Source organism: Clarias gariepinus, chromosome 2 (genome assembly GCF_024256425.1).
Source record: "Clarias gariepinus isolate MV-2021 ecotype Netherlands chromosome 2, CGAR_prim_01v2, whole genome shotgun sequence".
Taxonomy (NCBI): Eukaryota; Metazoa; Chordata; class Actinopteri; order Siluriformes; family Clariidae; genus Clarias; species Clarias gariepinus.
Genome location: NC_071101.1, coordinates 41173128 through 41191427, shown reverse-complemented (window position 1 = coordinate 41191427; position 18300 = coordinate 41173128). Strand labels below are relative to the sequence as shown.

At 41.8% G+C, this 18300-nt stretch overlaps 1 protein-coding gene across 1 annotated transcript; it reads right to left on the bottom strand.

Moving 5' to 3' along the window:
* Positions 1-5177: 5177 nt before the first annotated feature.
* lats1 (large tumor suppressor kinase 1) lies at positions 5178-18293 on the bottom strand. The gene is made up of 8 exons (XM_053478858.1): positions 18063-18293; positions 16898-17337; positions 13993-14146; positions 10876-12221; positions 8381-8963; positions 7067-7249; positions 6765-6871; positions 5178-6460 (listed from the first exon to the last, which is right to left on the bottom strand). Exons 2-8 carry the CDS (start codon positions 17219-17221, stop codon positions 5972-5974), a joined length of 3186 nt encoding a protein of 1061 aa, XP_053334833.1. The 5' UTR covers positions 17222-17337; positions 18063-18293; the 3' UTR covers positions 5178-5971.
* Between the last annotated feature and the right edge of the window lie 7 nt (positions 18294-18300).

Sequence of the window (18300 nt, the reverse complement as noted above, 5' to 3'; positions counted from 1 at the left end):
CATAAATACAGAAATAGTGAAAAGACACTCGATAATTTTACACAGATTTCTGGTTTAATTCAACAAGTTGGTAAAAAGCCGTTGAAATGAAAGAGAAACCGTTGAAAATCCTTGCTCGCGCGCACAGGCAGTGGATGATGTCATGATTTGAATGGGCGCGCGACTGGGGAAACATTGGGGAAACGCACCTCCTGAATCTCAGGAAAACCTGCTACCTGTTTGTCATTGGTGACGTCCTTTGTCCTGCTCTGAAATCTTCACTTTCACAAACTCTATGACTTTAAACTGTATGTCTTTTACAGCACCTGATTTTTTTTGTCTTCATGTTTCTTCACAGCTGCAGCAGATGATTTTTCCTTAAAACCAAAGAGCAGAGAAGATTTTCAGCACTGTACGTGTACCACCCACACCCACACACACACACACACAAATGTATCCTGTGGGTGGGATTGTTGTTTTGGATACAACAATCAGTCCTGGGGTCCGTTCTTCGTACGTCGCTAACTCAGTTAGCTGGATTTGATTGTTGTGGATTTGTCCTGATCTTGGATTGTTTCGTTCTTCGATGCGCTTCTAGCATTTGTTGTCATAGCAACATATCCGTAAGCTTGAACCTGCTCGGGAGCAGGTTTATTTCATGTAAACAGGATTTAGCCTGCGCTCCTGCCGGGTTATGATTGGTTGAAATGGCGAGGTCACATCTGATTGGTTAAAGAGCATGACCGACTCACGTGGAAAAAGAAAAGTATATGCCCCCTGCCATGGACTTCCCCCCACCCACACACACACACATAATCGCTATCAAATATTATATATGAACATAAATTCATAGGTTTAGTATTATCAAATATGATATTACTATTATAATAAACCCTAGGCACGAGACAGCCGTCAAGACCATTAATACAAATTCTTGTATAATGTTTATTTTGTAACATTTATTTTTCAGGGGTTTGTCATAAAAATATGCTAATAAATATTTATATATATTAAAAATTAATATTTTATAATGATAAATTGGACGAAACTAATTTTATTATAAAATAAACAATATAAAACTATACATAATATTTCTTTTTTTTGCATATACAACATATTTATTTTCATATTGCTTATTTTATTTTATTGTCTCATGTAATTTGTAATTTGTAAACCATTAACCTATGAATTTATGTTCTAATATAATATTTGATAGCGATTATGTAGGGGGGGAGCAATCCATGGCAGGGGGGCATTTCAGCATATAACAGGTGTTACAAAAAAAAGTTGAGCCGCTCTTTTTCCATTTCGTCAACCAATCGGAGGGCTTGTAATCAGTGTTTCTACTGTCGATGCATATCGCCTTTTAAACCAACGCACGAGCGCGCAATAATCCTAGACAACTCAGTCCAGCTATACTAATCATCAACAACAGGTGAGCTCGAAGAACCGACTTAGCAGGATCGTAATTAGCACGATGATCTCATCTTAGATGTGTCAATTCATCTCGGATGTGTCAAGCGACGTACGAAGAACGGACCCCTGGAGTCTGAAATGCTCTTCTTCCCTGTGTTCCAGTCACAACAAAAATAACACAGACCTCAGATCATCCGAATAGGAGTGTATGTGGATCACAGCGCAGGAACTCTGTCCTTCTAAAGCATCTCTCACACGATGAAGCTCCTCCACAGAGTCCACACCACATTCACTCAGCCTCTGTACACTGGGTTTAATCCGGTTTATTATGGATCAGCTGTAAGATTATGTGATCAAAAATAAAATAGTCATGCCTTCTTTTCATATGAAGCTTACTCAAATAAAGGAAAATTTTCACTGATACTATCTGATATGAGGTGGAGGGAGCTTCGTCATGTTATAGAGTCCAGAAGGTGTTTTATTTAATAACGAACTTCTGTGCAGGACTTCAGAGGGGAAGCTATGTGAAGGTGAGCTGCAGGAGGGATCATGTGCACTTACAGGAAGACTTACTGTTCCAAATAGTGTAGTTTTGTTTAAGACAAAAACAAACACAAATCACACAAAGGTCCTGTTTCACTTAGAGGCGGATTTCCTTTTCTCCTCTTTTCAGTTCTCTCTTTACTGTTTTTTTTTTCTTTTGATTTTTCTTTTCAGTTCTTCCCTATACTGGAGCAACTTGCTCTCATACCTGGTGCAAACTAAGTCTTGGGGGCCTGTATGGGTCATTCTACAAAAATGGTGAAAGTGCCGTTACTTTGTTTTGCTCAAACCAAAATCATTTAATTAGAAAATATTAGGAATATTTACTTTACTTGTTTATTTACACCCTTTACTTGTATATGTTCAGTAGTAAATTTTAGGATTTTTTAAATTTTAATAAAAGGCAAATTTTAGTCCATGTGTGTCACTTGTCATGATCATACATGGAAGAGTATTTATGATATGAAATAAAAATCCGACACCCAAAACTGTCATTGGTGATACTGTTACACAAAAAGAGTTTTATTTTGAAATGCAGTTGAATGCATTTTTTAATATACATTTCATTAAAGAATTAATGTGCTGGTGATGGTGTTACCTAAATTCTTTAATGAAATGTATTTTAAAAATGCATAATGCTCTACTTTTTGTGGATTCATAAAGTTTAGAAGGAACTTATTGCTATTAAAGATGTTTTAGGTTGTGAAAGTAGAAATATATTCTAGGAGATTTGTATCACCCAAATTCCATATTTTCAGTACTTCCTAGGCAAAAAAGTCACCATCTGGATTTAACTAAGCAAATAGTTAGGGTCTTTCCATTGAATAATTAATACAGTGATTAATGTGTATCTGTAGGTGGTTCTGAGTGTTATATTTGAATTTGGTAGATGTTCACTGGAACTCTCAACATGAGTTAAAAACAGGTATCTATGCAAGTGAACAGGGCCATCGTTGGGGTAGAAAGTTGGCGAGCTCTGTGCACTATGCATCTCAGCATCCGCTGACCCCGCTCTGTGATTTTTTCTCTGGAAGAAAGAACAAGACAACAAGCACAAATGCTTTATACATCAGTCAGACTGTAGTTCTTTATTCAGATTGTAATCCATTAGCAAACATGATTGGAAATGTTAACCTTGGAAGTCTGAACCATAATAGGGCCAATACTTTGTTACACATCAATAAGTATCTGGTGTGCTGCCTTAGACTGGCCAGGTATTACGTCAGCACCCCCAGAGAGTCTCGGAGGCCCTCTGTCACTCTATCAAGGCCAAGGTGGATAAAATCCTACAAGCTGGCATCATTGAGGAGTCGACCAGGCCCTGGTCCAGTCTGGTCATAGAGGTACCCAAGCCTGTGCCCTCCTCTGAGTTTGTAGTGACTTCTGGTGGTTAAATCAGGTCCCCGGGTTCAAACATACCTGCTTGGGGCTGTTGGGGCTGTTGAATGTAAACCCAACTGCCACCCGACCTAGCTGGGCTAAAAATGATAAGATGATTTCTGTTCCTCTAAGGCTAGATAAATGCATATTAACTGCCTCCACTACAGAAGACAATGTGTCCTGCAACCTAGACACATAATTATTCACTGAGGCAAAAGTTTGCAAATCCCTATATTCAACATGATGTCAACAGGCAAAACAATCTCCTGCCCAAACAAGACTATATACAGAGTGAAAGAGGTACTAGCATGAACGTCCAACATCACATATGGCAAAAACGCATCCCAGTTCAATTGATTATCTTCCACAAAAAAAGTGCGGTTAAAATGTTCACTCAGCCCATCTGACTGGAGATGCAGGGAGTGTCCGAGATTTATGAATATGCAAAATCCAACATAACTCTTTTTTAAACCGTGGTCCAAGTCAATACTATGTGGCTCTGCCAGACGACACACCCCTTCCTCAGTCAAAACTTTAGCAATGGTTTGAGCTTCCTAATTCGGAACTTGCTTCAAAAATAAATCACCCACAACCAGAATGTACTTGTTTTTACCAGGGATCTCTGGAAGAAGCCAAGAATATCAAGCACTACCCGCTATAAGAACCTACCTGTAATGGAGGGCTGCAAAGGCATAGTGGTGAGGTGGTGCCTCTTGTACTACAAACCCTTACGGATTAAACAGACTTATCATGCCTTGAAAGGTATCCTGCTCCAGGTGCTGTCTGTTTTCAGCAAAGGCTGGTAACCTGGAGAGTGCATTGGCATTACTCTATAACTTGCCTGGCCAATGGATATTGGACGTTAGTAAGCTGCTTTTCCCAGCGAGCAAAATGTCCCTCCAAGGTCTGAAAATGCAACTATTGGTCCATACACAACACGAACTCTTTACCTAACTGGTAATGTTTATAAAGGTTTGGCGAAGATGGCCATACTTTAAATGGGTCGCACATTTATGTTCCTGTTTTGTGAAGGCTCTTCCTGAATATGCCACAATTTGTTCAAATCCTCCCTCTTCCTGCGACACCACCACCCTAAAAGCTCTGGACCTGAATTGTATTTATTGGGACAAGCCATTCCCCTTACTGCCTAGACCAGAGCTGGTTCTTTAGCAGAGATAACATGTACAAGATAATGCAGCTGTATGGAGAACAAGTTACACTCGGATGGCTTAACTTTAAAGTTTTGCCAGTTTTTCCAGCACACCACCAAGACAAATTAGATGTTCCTGAAAGATAACCTAAACAAGTAGTCCACTGCAGATCAGAAAGAATTAGGTCCATCAACCTCTGAATTTTACTGGGCATGTATCACAACCCCAAAACCTACAACATTAAACAGCCATTGATGTGAAATAAAAGCTGTCTTATGGCAATCTTTCAGATCCACCTGCCAATAACCACTAGCCAAATCACAAGTGAAAAACCAACAGGCCTGACTAAGGCTATCCAAGGCATCATCAATCCTAGGAAGTGGATATGCATCTTTCCTGGTATTCTGTGTGTATACTGCGTTTGTGTAATGATTTCTGCATTAAATAAATCAGCAGAGTCATATAACCTTCAGCTAAAATAACCTTTATAGACGCTAAATGCAGATACGACGTGTAAACTATTTTACCAGTGCTTAACGGTAAGTTCCTCAAGCTTTCCTGTGTTCCTCATTTGTCATTATACTTTATCAGGTCTGATCAGGATGAATTGTTTTTTTATTTTTTAAAGAAATAAAAACCAGATAAAGCTTTTAAAAAGCACCTACTGGTCATGAAGAACAACACATCAAGGTGAAAAACAAAATGAAGTGAGTGAGAGGAAGGGAGCTTGCCCTTGGATTTATTTCCTACACCAACAAAATTGATGAAAAAAAAAATGTACAAAAATGTACACTACATAATTTATAAATACATTCGAGTGTATAAATTAGAAAACAACACAAAAAAGGCTAATAATACAATTCACACAATACTCTACGAATAATCTAGCTGTCAGTTCAGTTGACTGGCTAAGATGCTAATTCCCCTCATGTTTTTGGTGAAAGAGTGTAAAATAAAAGGCAGAGCAATACAAAGAGTTAATGATTCCACCAATCCCATGATAGCCCACGTGAGGCCAGACAGGGTGAGAGAGAGAGAGAGAGAGAGACAGAGAGAGATCTACTCAATCATAAATTAACATGACATTGGTAAAGAAGGCAGAATTGAGCTAGTCCTTTCCATTAGAGTCCACATTTTACAAAAGGTTTCAATAAATTAAGGCTTTAAACGGCATCCGAAAGACGCGTTTCATTTAAATCCTCGTTTGTTCAAAAGAGCACTAATCAAAGTGCGATGTGAACACGGAATAAATTATACACGACCACAGCCTCGGAATCGTACCTCGAACAAACAGCTTGGAGGCTTAAAACACACACACACACACACACACACACAGAATCATCCAGACTATAATATCCAGTTGAAAATTCTACACACACATGAGGACACACAGACAAACACAACACACACAGGTCCCACCAGGTCCCATCCCTGCTTAGACATATAGTAGTGTAGCTTTTCCATGTAGTGTAAGAATGTATTATTTTTTTTTAAATGCTAAATTAAACATAGACGAGGCCCCGCCCCTGTCCGTGGGCTTGGCTCTGAAGCTCCTCCTCCTCTTCCTCCCCATAATCCTCGTATTCTATGGGCTTGGGGCAACTGTAAGGGTGACCGTTGTCGTCGAAGAACCGGCGGAAGGTGAACTCGTAGAAGGCGTGCTCTGGGTGCTTGCCGTTCCTGAACCAGGCGCCCAGCGTGTCGTTGTGGTTGCCGTCGTCACTCCAAAGCTTGTCCGGGTCCACGGGGTCGAAGTTGGACGTGTCTGTGGAGTGAGTGATCTTGGGCACGTAAGGTGGCGGATCCGGCTGCTGCCGCATGTCCACACTGAAGTCCACGCTTCTAAAAAAGGTGTGCGCTTTGATCTCATCCGCGCCGTTCTTGCCCAGTCGGTCCTCCGGCCCGCGGCACAGCTTCACTATTAGATCGGACGCCTCGGCGCTCAGCTTGGCCTGAGGGGGGATGTGCAACGCCGTCTGCCAGTTTATCACCTGAGAGCAAAAAGACGTAATAACAAACCTAAGATATTAGAGGAGCAAAACAAGATTGTTTATTGCTGGGATCGTATTTAGATCTGAGGTGCTGAATGCGTGTCATTTTTTAAGGCTTCAGAGCTAACGAAGAGAAATTCATAAGCTCAAACAAGCTTAGAAGTAGTGTATATGCTCACGTAATGTACGAATTGGCAGGCAGCACAACATCCTGTGTTTCAGGAGCCTATTTGTTTAGGAATTTATTTTAATTTGTGAATTTATGTGCAATCGTTCCATTATGCACCAGTAGTTTAAACCTTACCTTCATCTGAGTCTCCAGTGGAGTTGTAGCCAGGAAAGGAGGCTGGCCAACCAACATCTCGTAGAGAATCACGCCCACGCTCCACCAGTCGCATAGCTGCGTGTAGCCTGGCATGGGACACGTGAACGAACACACACAATTTAGCTCAACATCACCATGGTTATAATGCAGAGCAAAGTGCATCAACTTTCATCCAAGCGCTAAACATTTATAAAGAATAGATTCTACACCCCGGAGAAACATCTAAATCACGTGTAGGAAAGGTTTCGAGTACTGTTGAGGCTGACACAGAGCGGCGGTACCTGTCCGCAGGAGCACCTCCGGGGCGATGTAGTTCGGTGTGCCGACTAACGAGTGTGCCAGGCAGCGCTGGTGTTGCCTCGCTGCGCGTCTCTCCAGAGGTTTGAGCCGATCTCCACAACGGCAGTTTGACGGGTCCTCCCACTCCTTGCTGAAGTCCATACTGTCCTGCCTCACGTGATCACCTGAGAAAAAGTGTGTGATGGATAGAGTGAGAAACAGAGCGCGAGAGAGAAACAGATACATAATAGGAGGACTGAACGTATGAAAGTCCCTAAGAATGTGGTCAGCTACCCCTATAAACCTAACCTAAATCTTACACCAAGTCTGAATTAAAATAATAATAATAATAATAATAATATCAATAATTTCTCAAACACAATTTGTTCCTAACCCTACTCGGTTAATTCACTTTTTCCCCCGTAGGAATACATACATTAATCTAAGGCTGAAACAATTCCTCAAGTAATTCGACTACAAAAAATGATTGAGGCAAAATCTTCTGCCTCGGACCTTTTTTTAAAAGCTTGCATTATGTTTTTGCGCAATTATTTGTTTGGTGTGACACAGTGCACTTCCGGATGCAAGCCGCCAGTAAACACCGACAGGACCCCAAAAAGGAGCGAAAAAAATATCAGCAAGCCAAGGAAGAGAACTTTTGGTTCTGAAAGTTAAGTTGCACAACTTAGTGTTTTTATATAATTATTTATTTTAATCTGTTCCTTAGTTTTTTCGATACTTAGTCATTTGAGATACCTTTTTCTTTAGTTTTTACATCTGAGAAAAGGCTTTAAAATAAGAATGTATGGCACTGTAATGCACTTGATTTAACTCATTTATCTAACTTTAAGTCAACTTTTTTCATTTTTGTCAAAAATGATTATTTTTGATAAAATGCTTTATGCATTTAAAAAATAAAAGTAGATTTTTCTAAAAAGAAAAGCAATTACTCTTTGTTTCTCTTATATATTTAACATTGCTGTTTAATTAAGCAAAAGTACATATTATCCGATTACTCGATTAATTTATTACATTTTTGGTGGAATACTCGATTACTAAAATATTCAATAGCTACAGCCCTAGAAATAAGTCAAGTGTTTTAGTTACACATGTAAAATTGGATTAATGAAGGAATAATTAGTGAGTTTGACTGCAGCGTGGTTGTTGATACCAGACAGGTACTAGACTTTCACACATCCCAGATCAGCAGAATTGGGAAACTGATTACTCAATGGCATAAAATATATAAACATGTAGGTGTTCCTATTAAAGTGGCTTATAAGTGTGTCTGTCCCCCCCTTTGTAAGAGCTCTTACCGCTCTGGTAGTACTTGGAGTCGTGGGTCCAGCGGAAACCTGTGCACAAGCCAAAATCCGTGAGCTTGATGTGGCCGTCTTGGTCGATCAGGATGTTGTCGGGTTTGATGTCACGGTGGATGAAGCCCATCTTGTGCACGCTCTCGACGGCGCACGTCAGCTCGGCAATGTAGAAGCGCGTCAGCTCCTCACTAAACACTCCTAGGCGGATCAGCAGGCTCATCATGTCGCCGCCGGGGATGTAGTCCATGACGAAGTACAGGTTGTCCTTGTCCTGGAAGGAGTAATACAGCCGCACGACCCACTCGTTGTCCGCCTCGGCCAGGATGTCCCGCTCCGCCTTGACGTGCGCCACTTGGTTCCGGAGGAGCACGTCCTTCTTGCGCAGCGTCTTCATGGCGTAGAGCGCGCCCGTGTCCACCTTGCGCGCCAGACACACCTCGCCGAACGCACCCACGCCCAGCGTCTTGATCTTTTCGAACATGGCTTTCTCCATTTTTGCGCGCTTTAGTCTGATGTAGTTGGACTCTTTCTGCGACAGCATCATGCGCATCTGCTCCTGGGCCTCCTCGGACAGACCGACCTACGGTAAGGATACAAGTTCACCAGTTACACATACGTTATAAATATCCACTAAAAAAAAAGTCAAACCCTTTAAATATAAAGCGGTTATGTTAACTCGAGTTTGTGTTAATCACAATATACTTCTTTTCCATTAATAAAAACCTGATGCTGCTTTACAAACCCACTGAGGATTTTTTTTTTGTTTCGTTTCGTTCCCCCCTTCAAGAACAGAGACATTTTTATTATATACAGGGGGTCGTTAGAGAAATTTCTGTTTCACAGACGTACTTTGTGATTTTAATCACCTCTGAATCTGCCATATCTGTCTTTCTCACACGACCTCTGTAAAAATTCCAGAGCAAATTACCTACTGTTTTTCAGCAAACTTGGAGGTCCTCTGAGAAATCTAATCCCGTCCGAATGCGAATGTCTGTGATTGCAGATTTTTTTTTTTTTAAAACACGTTTTCTTTTGTGTTTTGGTCAACGTAAACTACTGTACTATCACTAATAATGGTTGTAGATGTGGACATGTGATCTTGTGCAACGCCCACATGTAAAACACAGACACTCCTACCTCCGTAATAGACACAGAGACGTTAGTCCGGTGTCTGTTTGTGAACGCATTACGTAAAAACTACTGAAGGAATTTTAAAGGGAGAAGAGAAGACATGCTCATTTGAAATTTTAATTAGAAAATGCCTTATATCATTAAAATAATAATTAGTCCGTCTCAAAATTCAACAGATGGCGCTGTACAGGTTTTAAAACTCGCTTATGAATGTGCGATTAAAATCTACTTAATAAACGTGACCTCACACCTTCATTCCGCTTCATTCATACTTCAGGGTAACATACAAATTTTATTTTTTTCCAAAATTCAACAGATGTTACTAAGAAATAAATGGGAGACAGATTTAGATGAACCAATTTCAGAGGAAATCTGGTACAAAATAATACAGGGAATTCTCTCATCATCCATTTGTCTTAGACATGCTGTAATACAATTTAAGATTGTGCCTCCAGAAAATACCAGTTTTAACCAAAAATTTTTTTTTATATTGGCCTTCTGGTCCCTTTTGGCTAGGAGATTAATTTTGACTAAATGAAAAGACCCTGATCCACCAACATTTAGCCACTGGATATGGCAAGTGATGCACTGTCTTAAACTGGAGAAAATTAGATATACAGTTAGAGGGTCTACTGGCACATTTTATAGTATTTGGCAGTCTTTCTTAACTTTTGCTGAGGGCATGAACGCAGATAATATTGTACCGTAAAGGAAGTGTGTGTGAAGATTACTTATTATTTTTTTAATTATTTATTTAAATTTTTTATGGACATCTGATTGTTATGGCATCCTTGTGTTTGTCTGGTGTTGGGGGGATGGGGGGTTTGGTTTTGTGTTCTCTTTTGTTGTGTTTTTTCTGTAAAGTCTGAAAATAAAAAAAAAACTTGATCAAAATTCAACAGATGACGCTGTAAAAAAAAATTTTTTAACGCGCTTATGAGTGTGGAATTAAACTGCACGCAAACAAAGTGGCGGTCACATCTAGTGTACAGTAAATACTTCTAGTCACTAAAAAAACAAAAATCCAAGACATTTTACGTATGTAAAGCATGCAGTCATGCAACATGCAAAAATCAATCACCCCTTTTTCATGCTGCAAAAGAAGATTGCATGCTTTAAACGTACATAGTCTTACTTCTTCAGTTGCCTGTGCAGACTACTAGACAGGTAGGAGAAAGTATTACACCCTCAAAACCAGCTGCCACAGACAGGAAAAGCAAGAGAAAGGAAAGACAGGGCTAGAAGAAGAAACAAAAAGAAGAAACACCAAGAGAGTAGAGCAGAAACTTTCGTATAGAGCGTGAAAAAGAGAGGCTTGGAAAAGGATTGAAAAGGAAATCGTAGGGAGGCGTGGTTCTAACCCGCTGCATCTCGCTCTCAAGTTGCTTTTTGCGACGCAGCCTTTGCTGGTGGTTTTTCAGGATGTTCTCCACGTGCTGCTCCATGTAGAACTTGAAGGCCTGTGGTGAGTACAGCTGTACCCGCCCCTCGCCCCGGAGCGCCTCGTCCCGCTTGTTCTTCCGCACAGGCACCGGAGATGTTGTGATTTGCTTCTTCTCCCGCTCTGCATTGCTCGTGAAAGTCTCCGGGTTGTCCGCACGCTCACTGGAGCAAGTGCTGGTGTTGTCCGCGTTGTCGTCTTCGGCACCGTCGTCCTCCTTCGGGTATGGCGCGCAGGGGGCGAGTGGCTGCTGAGACAAGACGAGGTGCTTCGGGTACGGCGGCGGGGGACCCTGGTAGCTAGGTACCTCCGAGACTGGAATCTGTGATACAGGCGGTGCGGACACAGAAGATTCCTGATATGGAGACGGCATTGGTGGCGGCTGTTGCTGCTGCTGCTGCTGCTGAAGTCGAGGGGGGTGCGTCGGCGCCACGGCCGTATGCAGCTCGGGCTTGAGAACGCGTGTGCTCTTGACCGGCTGCAGGACAGGCGCCTGCGTGATGGCCGTGACAGTGGTAGCGGAAGGCTGCGAGCTGGCTGCCGGTGAGCACTGGCGTGAACCCGGTGCAGCATTAGCGAACGAGTTGGAGCGGGCTGGCATGTTGTGTGGCCAGGATGGGGGAGGGATCTCCTGATTGCTGCCATTTCCAGAGTTAGAAGGTGGCTGCTGCTGTGCTGAGGGTCTGGTCTGGCCCAGGACGTACAACTCCATGTTGTGACTGTTGCGGTTAGGTGCCTGCAGCTGCTGCGCTGTCGGACTGTGTCCGCTGGCCTGAGCTAGAGGATATGGAGGGGGGGGCGCGGGCTGCCTGCCCATGCCGTGTCCATAATCCACCTGTGCGGAGCCGTTCTGGGGCCACGAGGGCGAGAAGTTGAACTTATTTGCTCCTGATCCCTGCATTATGATGGGCTGGCGCCCCATTGGCACTGGGCTGATGCCCCGCTGCGCCTGGGAGGAGGGGTTTGGGTAGCTCTCAGCCCACGGCCCCTGCGGGATGGGCGAGATTCGGGGCGCGAGGTAATCCATGTTTCCGGAGTAGCGTTTGGTGGCAGGGTTTGCATCCCAAGAAGAAGGTGAAGGATTTACCCGCTGGCCCCCGACTCCAGCTGCATGACCCTGGGGATAAGTCGAAGGTCGGGGCAGGTCAGGCTGAGGGCTGGGGCTATTTGAGCGGTACAGGCCGCTGTGCCGCTGAGGGGCCAAAGATTCCTTGGAGCCTTTCCAGCTTGGCCGCCGCAGGACCGGCTGCTGAATGTGGGAGGGGCCTGTAGGGGCAACACCGACTGTTAATGAATGACAACAGTGTTCTGTGTAATTACAGCAAGTCGGTTTAGTGTCTGAACCGAACTGACTTGGTGTAATATCATTATATCTATTAAAACATAAAACAAGTCAACAGTTTATTACACGCATGAATAAAGCTGCTGATTTGGTGTTGCCGAGTGTACCTATCGGCTTTAAAAACTTTTTTTTTTTTGGATATTCTCCCCACTTTTTTCCCCAAATTTAGCCGTGTCCAATTCCTCCCCGTCACTAGGGGGCTTCACATTAAAACTACTACTAATACTATTCAGCCGGGAGGGCCGAAGACTATCACGTGTTTCCTCCGAACTACGTGACGCCAGCCGATAGCATCTTTTCGAACTACTCGCTCACGCACCATTGGGGGCGGCGTAACACACTCTGAGGACAGCTCTATCCGCTCCTTACGCGTGTGTGAGCTTACAGACGCCCCTAATTAGCTGTAGAGCCGTGATTAATGTGGGATCACTAAATACCTCTCACCCCCCCCCTCTGAGAGAACTCGGCCAACCAGCTCTCTCTAGGCCTCCGGCCTCACCCGGGACAGCATCACCCGGGAATCGAACTCGCGATCTCCGGATGATAGGGCGAGCACTTTACCACTGCGCCAGTCTAAGGCCACTTAAAACTTTTATCTTAAAGCAATACCTTCCACTTGGTACTAATTTCCAACCAATACTATTTTTTATTTTCTTATCTACATGTTGATCTTAATGTTCTGTTTGAACACAGTGAACATGGACATTAGAAATCAGAGCAACACTGCATCACAAAGTATTAAACATAAAAGCGTAATCATACTATACGTTAAAAACTATTTCAAAACATGTCATTTTCACTAATTATAAAGCAATTGTCTGCTCTACACTGTCCATGAGAGTCAAAAAAGATTTTAAAGGTCTGTTTCTTAGAGCTAGGACTCTGCAATCTAGCTAATCTATCAAGTAATGAGTAACTAAGTCTTAACTTTGGAGAAAACTAGACTATAATGTTCAGTAGAGATTGGGGGGAGGGGGGGGGGTTGGAATCTATTTTTTTTTGTGGTGTGTATTCATTCATGTATCATGAATCAAGAATTGTCTGGTTTTCAGTTTGATTGGCCGCGACGGATGATCAGCTGATCAGCCTCAAATTATAAACCAGCGCAGAAGGATCCGAGCGGCGCAACAGAAATGCATTTTATGGTATTATATTACCTATGACACCAGTCTTAAAACATCGCAGACACTAATTACACAAAAATCAACTTACAGCTGCTTAACTTGCTTAACTACTTTTGAGACTTTGGAGATGTTACGGGCGGTAAAACATCGCTGCTTCTTAATAATCCTACAGAGACTAATTTCACATGTGTGGTTGTAATGAATTATTTGTTTGAATTGTTATGAGAAATAATAATTATGGCTGATGACACGCATGTGCTGGTCAGTTAAATATTAAACTAAGTTAGGTGTAAATCATTTAAATGCTGCACTTGTTTTTAAAATGAGAAACCTAATGTTATAAGGAACAGACTACCTTTAATTAAACTTTGAAAATCAAATCTGTATATTTATAAAATCGTGATGCTTACAGAATTGCAATTTTAATCAAATTCCCATCCCTAACATTCAGCGTATCTGAAGTATGATCAGGATTTATCTACAACTATAAAATGTTTCACTCTAAAGGTATTATTATTATTATAGATCTCTAATGATTAGAGCGAACAGTGGACGTGTGCACTGAACCCACCAGCTGCTTTGACAGCTGCATTAGTAGTGCGTCCTGCTGCAGCTCCCATCTGGTCCCTCGGCCCTGGGTCCTGGTGGATCATCTTACTGATGTAGTCCATAGCTGCCATCAAGCTGCGACTGTTGGTCTGCCTTAGAGCCAAGATCACCATCTCCTACACAGACACACAAAAAAAAATCTTATAAACAAGGGATGCATTTAAGAGATCAGATTATGCGACAAATGTTTGTTCAGACATTGTTCAAGTCTGCGGTTAAGCTCACAGCAATGCTAAACACACTTGTGGTCTGATTAGCAACATCACCTGAGGTGTACATGGACAAGGTTCATTTATAATAACCTCAAACGGTTGAACAGTTGCCAGACTTGAACGTGAAACTAAAACACTCTGTCGTTCCGTGCTGATACGTCTAATACGCAGGTTTATTTGTCTTTTGTTTTTTATCTGTACGTAAACTATGTACTAGCTTCACTGTTACTTTTCTATATACATGAGCTCTCCTTTGTTATACTGTAAAAGTGTATTTATGGCTGGGAACAATGTGGTGGCTTGGAGAAAAAACGGACGGGTTTACTGTTCATAACATGCTTTCGCATGCAAACCTTATAAAAACTAAAAACATTTAAGGATACGATTAAAAAAAAAAATTGTCTAGCTTTTAAAAAAAGCCGCAATATGATCTAAGTACTAACTCTATGTTTTATATCTACATCACCATTTACATCATAGTAATTTACACAGGACTTTCTGGGAATATCCAAAAGCATTGTCGAACACCGTTGCTTACATGTATGAAATTAAATATTCAAAAAAACAATTCATATTTCTTGACGAAATTACCTGAGAACAACATCCATATCGACATGACATTAAGATATCACGCATTTTAAATGATATGTTAGAGATTACGTTTCACGTGATACAATAGGAAGCTCCGGTGTCTTATTGACGTGATATTTGGATGGAAAAAATGACATGCTTACTGTCTGTGAATTAATCTCCACAACTTTTAATGTAATTTCTCAGCTAAAAATAAACACACCCTGTATATGTCCTGAAAACATACCGCATTTTTAAATGTGTTCACACTTGACATGTTTGGTTCGATTAAAATGAACACTGGTGCGGTTTCACGGTCAGTGTGTTATAAACGCTGCAATGTAAACGCTGCCACTCGAACCTTAGTGTTTTCACCAGGCAAGTGACGGAGACCGCTTGCCTCAGTACGCTTTTATATTAACCCTGGTGTTTATATAATAATGTTTATTATTTAACATTACATTATAATTTTTTTGTAGAATACTTGATTACTAAAATATTCGATAGCTACAGCCCTAAACCAAAGATATGTAACTGAACCATGCCTGCTTTGCTAGCATTATCTGAAAATATCGAAGCTGTTTCACTGGGTCGACTCTATACGTAGTATAGATTCAGCGGAGTATACGGAGGCAGCGTTTAGATGGGCAGTGAGTGAGGAAAAAGTCCTAGCTGCACTTTATTGTCAAAAGTATTCGCTCGCCTGCCTTCACATGAATATGAACTCGAGTACCATCCAATTTTTAATCTACAGAGTTTAATATGGTTTAGGCCCCGCCTAAACGCCCATTTAGGAGTGTGTTCATGGGACTTTTTGACCATTCTCCCAGAAGCGCATTCATGAGGTCAGACCCTGAGAAGGTCTGTCTCGTAGTCTCCGCTCTAATTCATCCCAAAGGCGTTCTATCGAGTTGAGGTCAAGACTCAATTTCTTTCACACCAAACTCGCTCATCCATGTCTTTATGGACCTTGCTTTGTTCACTGGCGTGGGGTTGTTTTTTTAGAAGTTGTTCTCGGCCCCTTAGTTTCAATGAAAGTTGCTCTTAATGCTTCAGCATACCAAGACATTTTGGACAATTTCATTTTCAACGTCGTGGAACCAAATTTGGGGACGGCCACCTTCCAGTTCCAACCTGACTGAACACCAGTGCACAAAGCAAGGTCCATAAAGACTACATTTAACAAATACAATGTTTAATTGATAATTGTTATTTAAGCATTTTAGAGACTCAACCTAAAATGTTGAGGCGAAATAGGGTGCAGGAATATTCTTGGACGGCTGTCAATACATTTGGGTACATTTCTCCCAAATATACTCCATGTGTGGCAAACACTGAAACGTTTAGTCCGTATGAGCAGATGTAGTATTTGCAGTGCATCAGTATGATGTGGTAGGATCCTTCGCTGTTTCTTTATCATGAACACATTTTCATCCTGTGTGGTAAGAGTGAAATGTGTTTAAAAATAATAATTGCGGCGGATGACAGCGATACATGCCGTTCGGTTAAATTTTAAACCCTTGCATTTGAAGTTAGTTTGTATTGTTGAAATGCGCTTGGTTTTTAAGTGAGAAAAATAACGCTATAAGGAAAAGGCTATTTAATTAATCAATAAACTTTTGGGTTCAAAATTATAAAACAAGATCGGGGAAAATGTAATATTAAATCTGGATATTTATAAATTAGTGATACTTATACAATCGCAATTTAATCAAATCAGCACCTAGGTATCGTGATTATGTCGTGTCTGGTGGTGACTGGAGGTGATTCCCATCCCAATCAACTATTCCTACTTTTTTTTCCCCCCATTGTAAAGCTGACTTAATATTTTCAGAGGTAAAAAACAAATGCAGAAACAGAAGGAATGCGGAAGGGGACCAGGAGGATGTGGTGATTGAAAACAAACAAGCACAGAGACACGCTGAGCCCTGCACTACAGCTAAAACTCGTCCGTCCACATACCGATGTCGTCATACCTAAAGTATGTCGGACGATCACCTGATGAGGGAATGTCTTTATCCTTACCAGCAAACGCATACACTAATTGAAAATAATAATAAGATAATATTTTTTTCTACATCATACCTCTTCATACCCTGCAGCCAAGAGCTCCTGCAGCATCTGTAAGTTGACCTCGGGGGCATGTCCGGCAGGGACGGCCTCGTTTGCAAAGGGCAAGAGCGACTCCCGGATCTCCTGCAGAGCCCTGTGGTACGGGTAGTTCTTAGGGTTACCAGTGCGCCCCTGCTGCCCTTGGGCGTCCACGTTGAGTGCGTCCGAGGGCCGGGACATCGAGATGTTGCGCAGGCTCTCCCGGATCTCGTGCAACATCATCTGCTGATTGTTGCTCGCCGGGAACGTCTTGGGCCGCATTTGCCTGTATCCTTCGGGTCTCTCTATTCTCTTCATGAAAAGCACATATACACACACTGTGCCAGGCAAGGAGGTGAACGGATGGATGGATGGGAGGACGGGCGGCGTTGGCAGACGTGTGCGAACAGGGGTGTTATAAAGACCTGATTCACCTGTGTTAAAGAAAGATAAAAAAACACTGTTATAAAGGGGGAATTAACGACAAGACACAAATAAATAGAGCATGCACAGTGTCTTATATCACCTGGACAAATCTAAACCAAGGTAACGCAAGGGAGTGATTTCAACATGCACACCTTTTAGTGAGCTATAACTCCTCAGTTAACACCTGGGTGAAAGGTGTCCACTACATTCCTGAGCGCTGACAGATCGAATTACTCTGAAAAGCTGCGTTTAATTGACACGAACAGGAAAAACAACAAGTAAAATAAAACACGAATCTAGATTTAGATGTTTACTCGTGATCTAAAACGAGCCGGTGTTTGATTTAAACATCATTTTATCATTAAACATCAGCTATGCCTGAGAACTCTGTCTCACACACACGGCCTGCTCTCTTCACTCGGCTAATCTATGCTAACTGAACATAGCTACATCGTCGTAGCAAATTTATTTTTAGCAAACCATAAACCTTAAAATTAATGTATTATTATTCCAAAAGACAAACTGAACATTTCAACCAACAGATTTTGAGCTAAGCAAATGTTTAAAATAAAAATTGCTAATATATATAAATCCGTCAGGGCCTAATGTTAGCCAGCTAGCTAGCTAGCAACGCGAAGCTTGCTAGCTTAGCATCTTTTAGATTAGCTTAACTGTGGAAAGCTCAAAGCTTGTGTAGTTTAAAAAAAAGAAAGCTAGGAAGCCACTTACTTACCCCACAGCGACTAAAGAATATCCATTTTGTACGAAATGAACATTTATAAAGCGTGTAATGTATAAATGTCCAGTGGTGGAATTCAAATATTAGCCGGCTAAGCCGTGTTAGCTAACTAGCGCGTGAGGGTTGTATTGACACTGTCGCCTTGGAGCTCCGCCGGTGTCTGTCACTGAGGGAGAGCATGAGAGCACCCGGATGTAGCCGCGCGCTACTCTAATTCCCAGAATGCATAGCG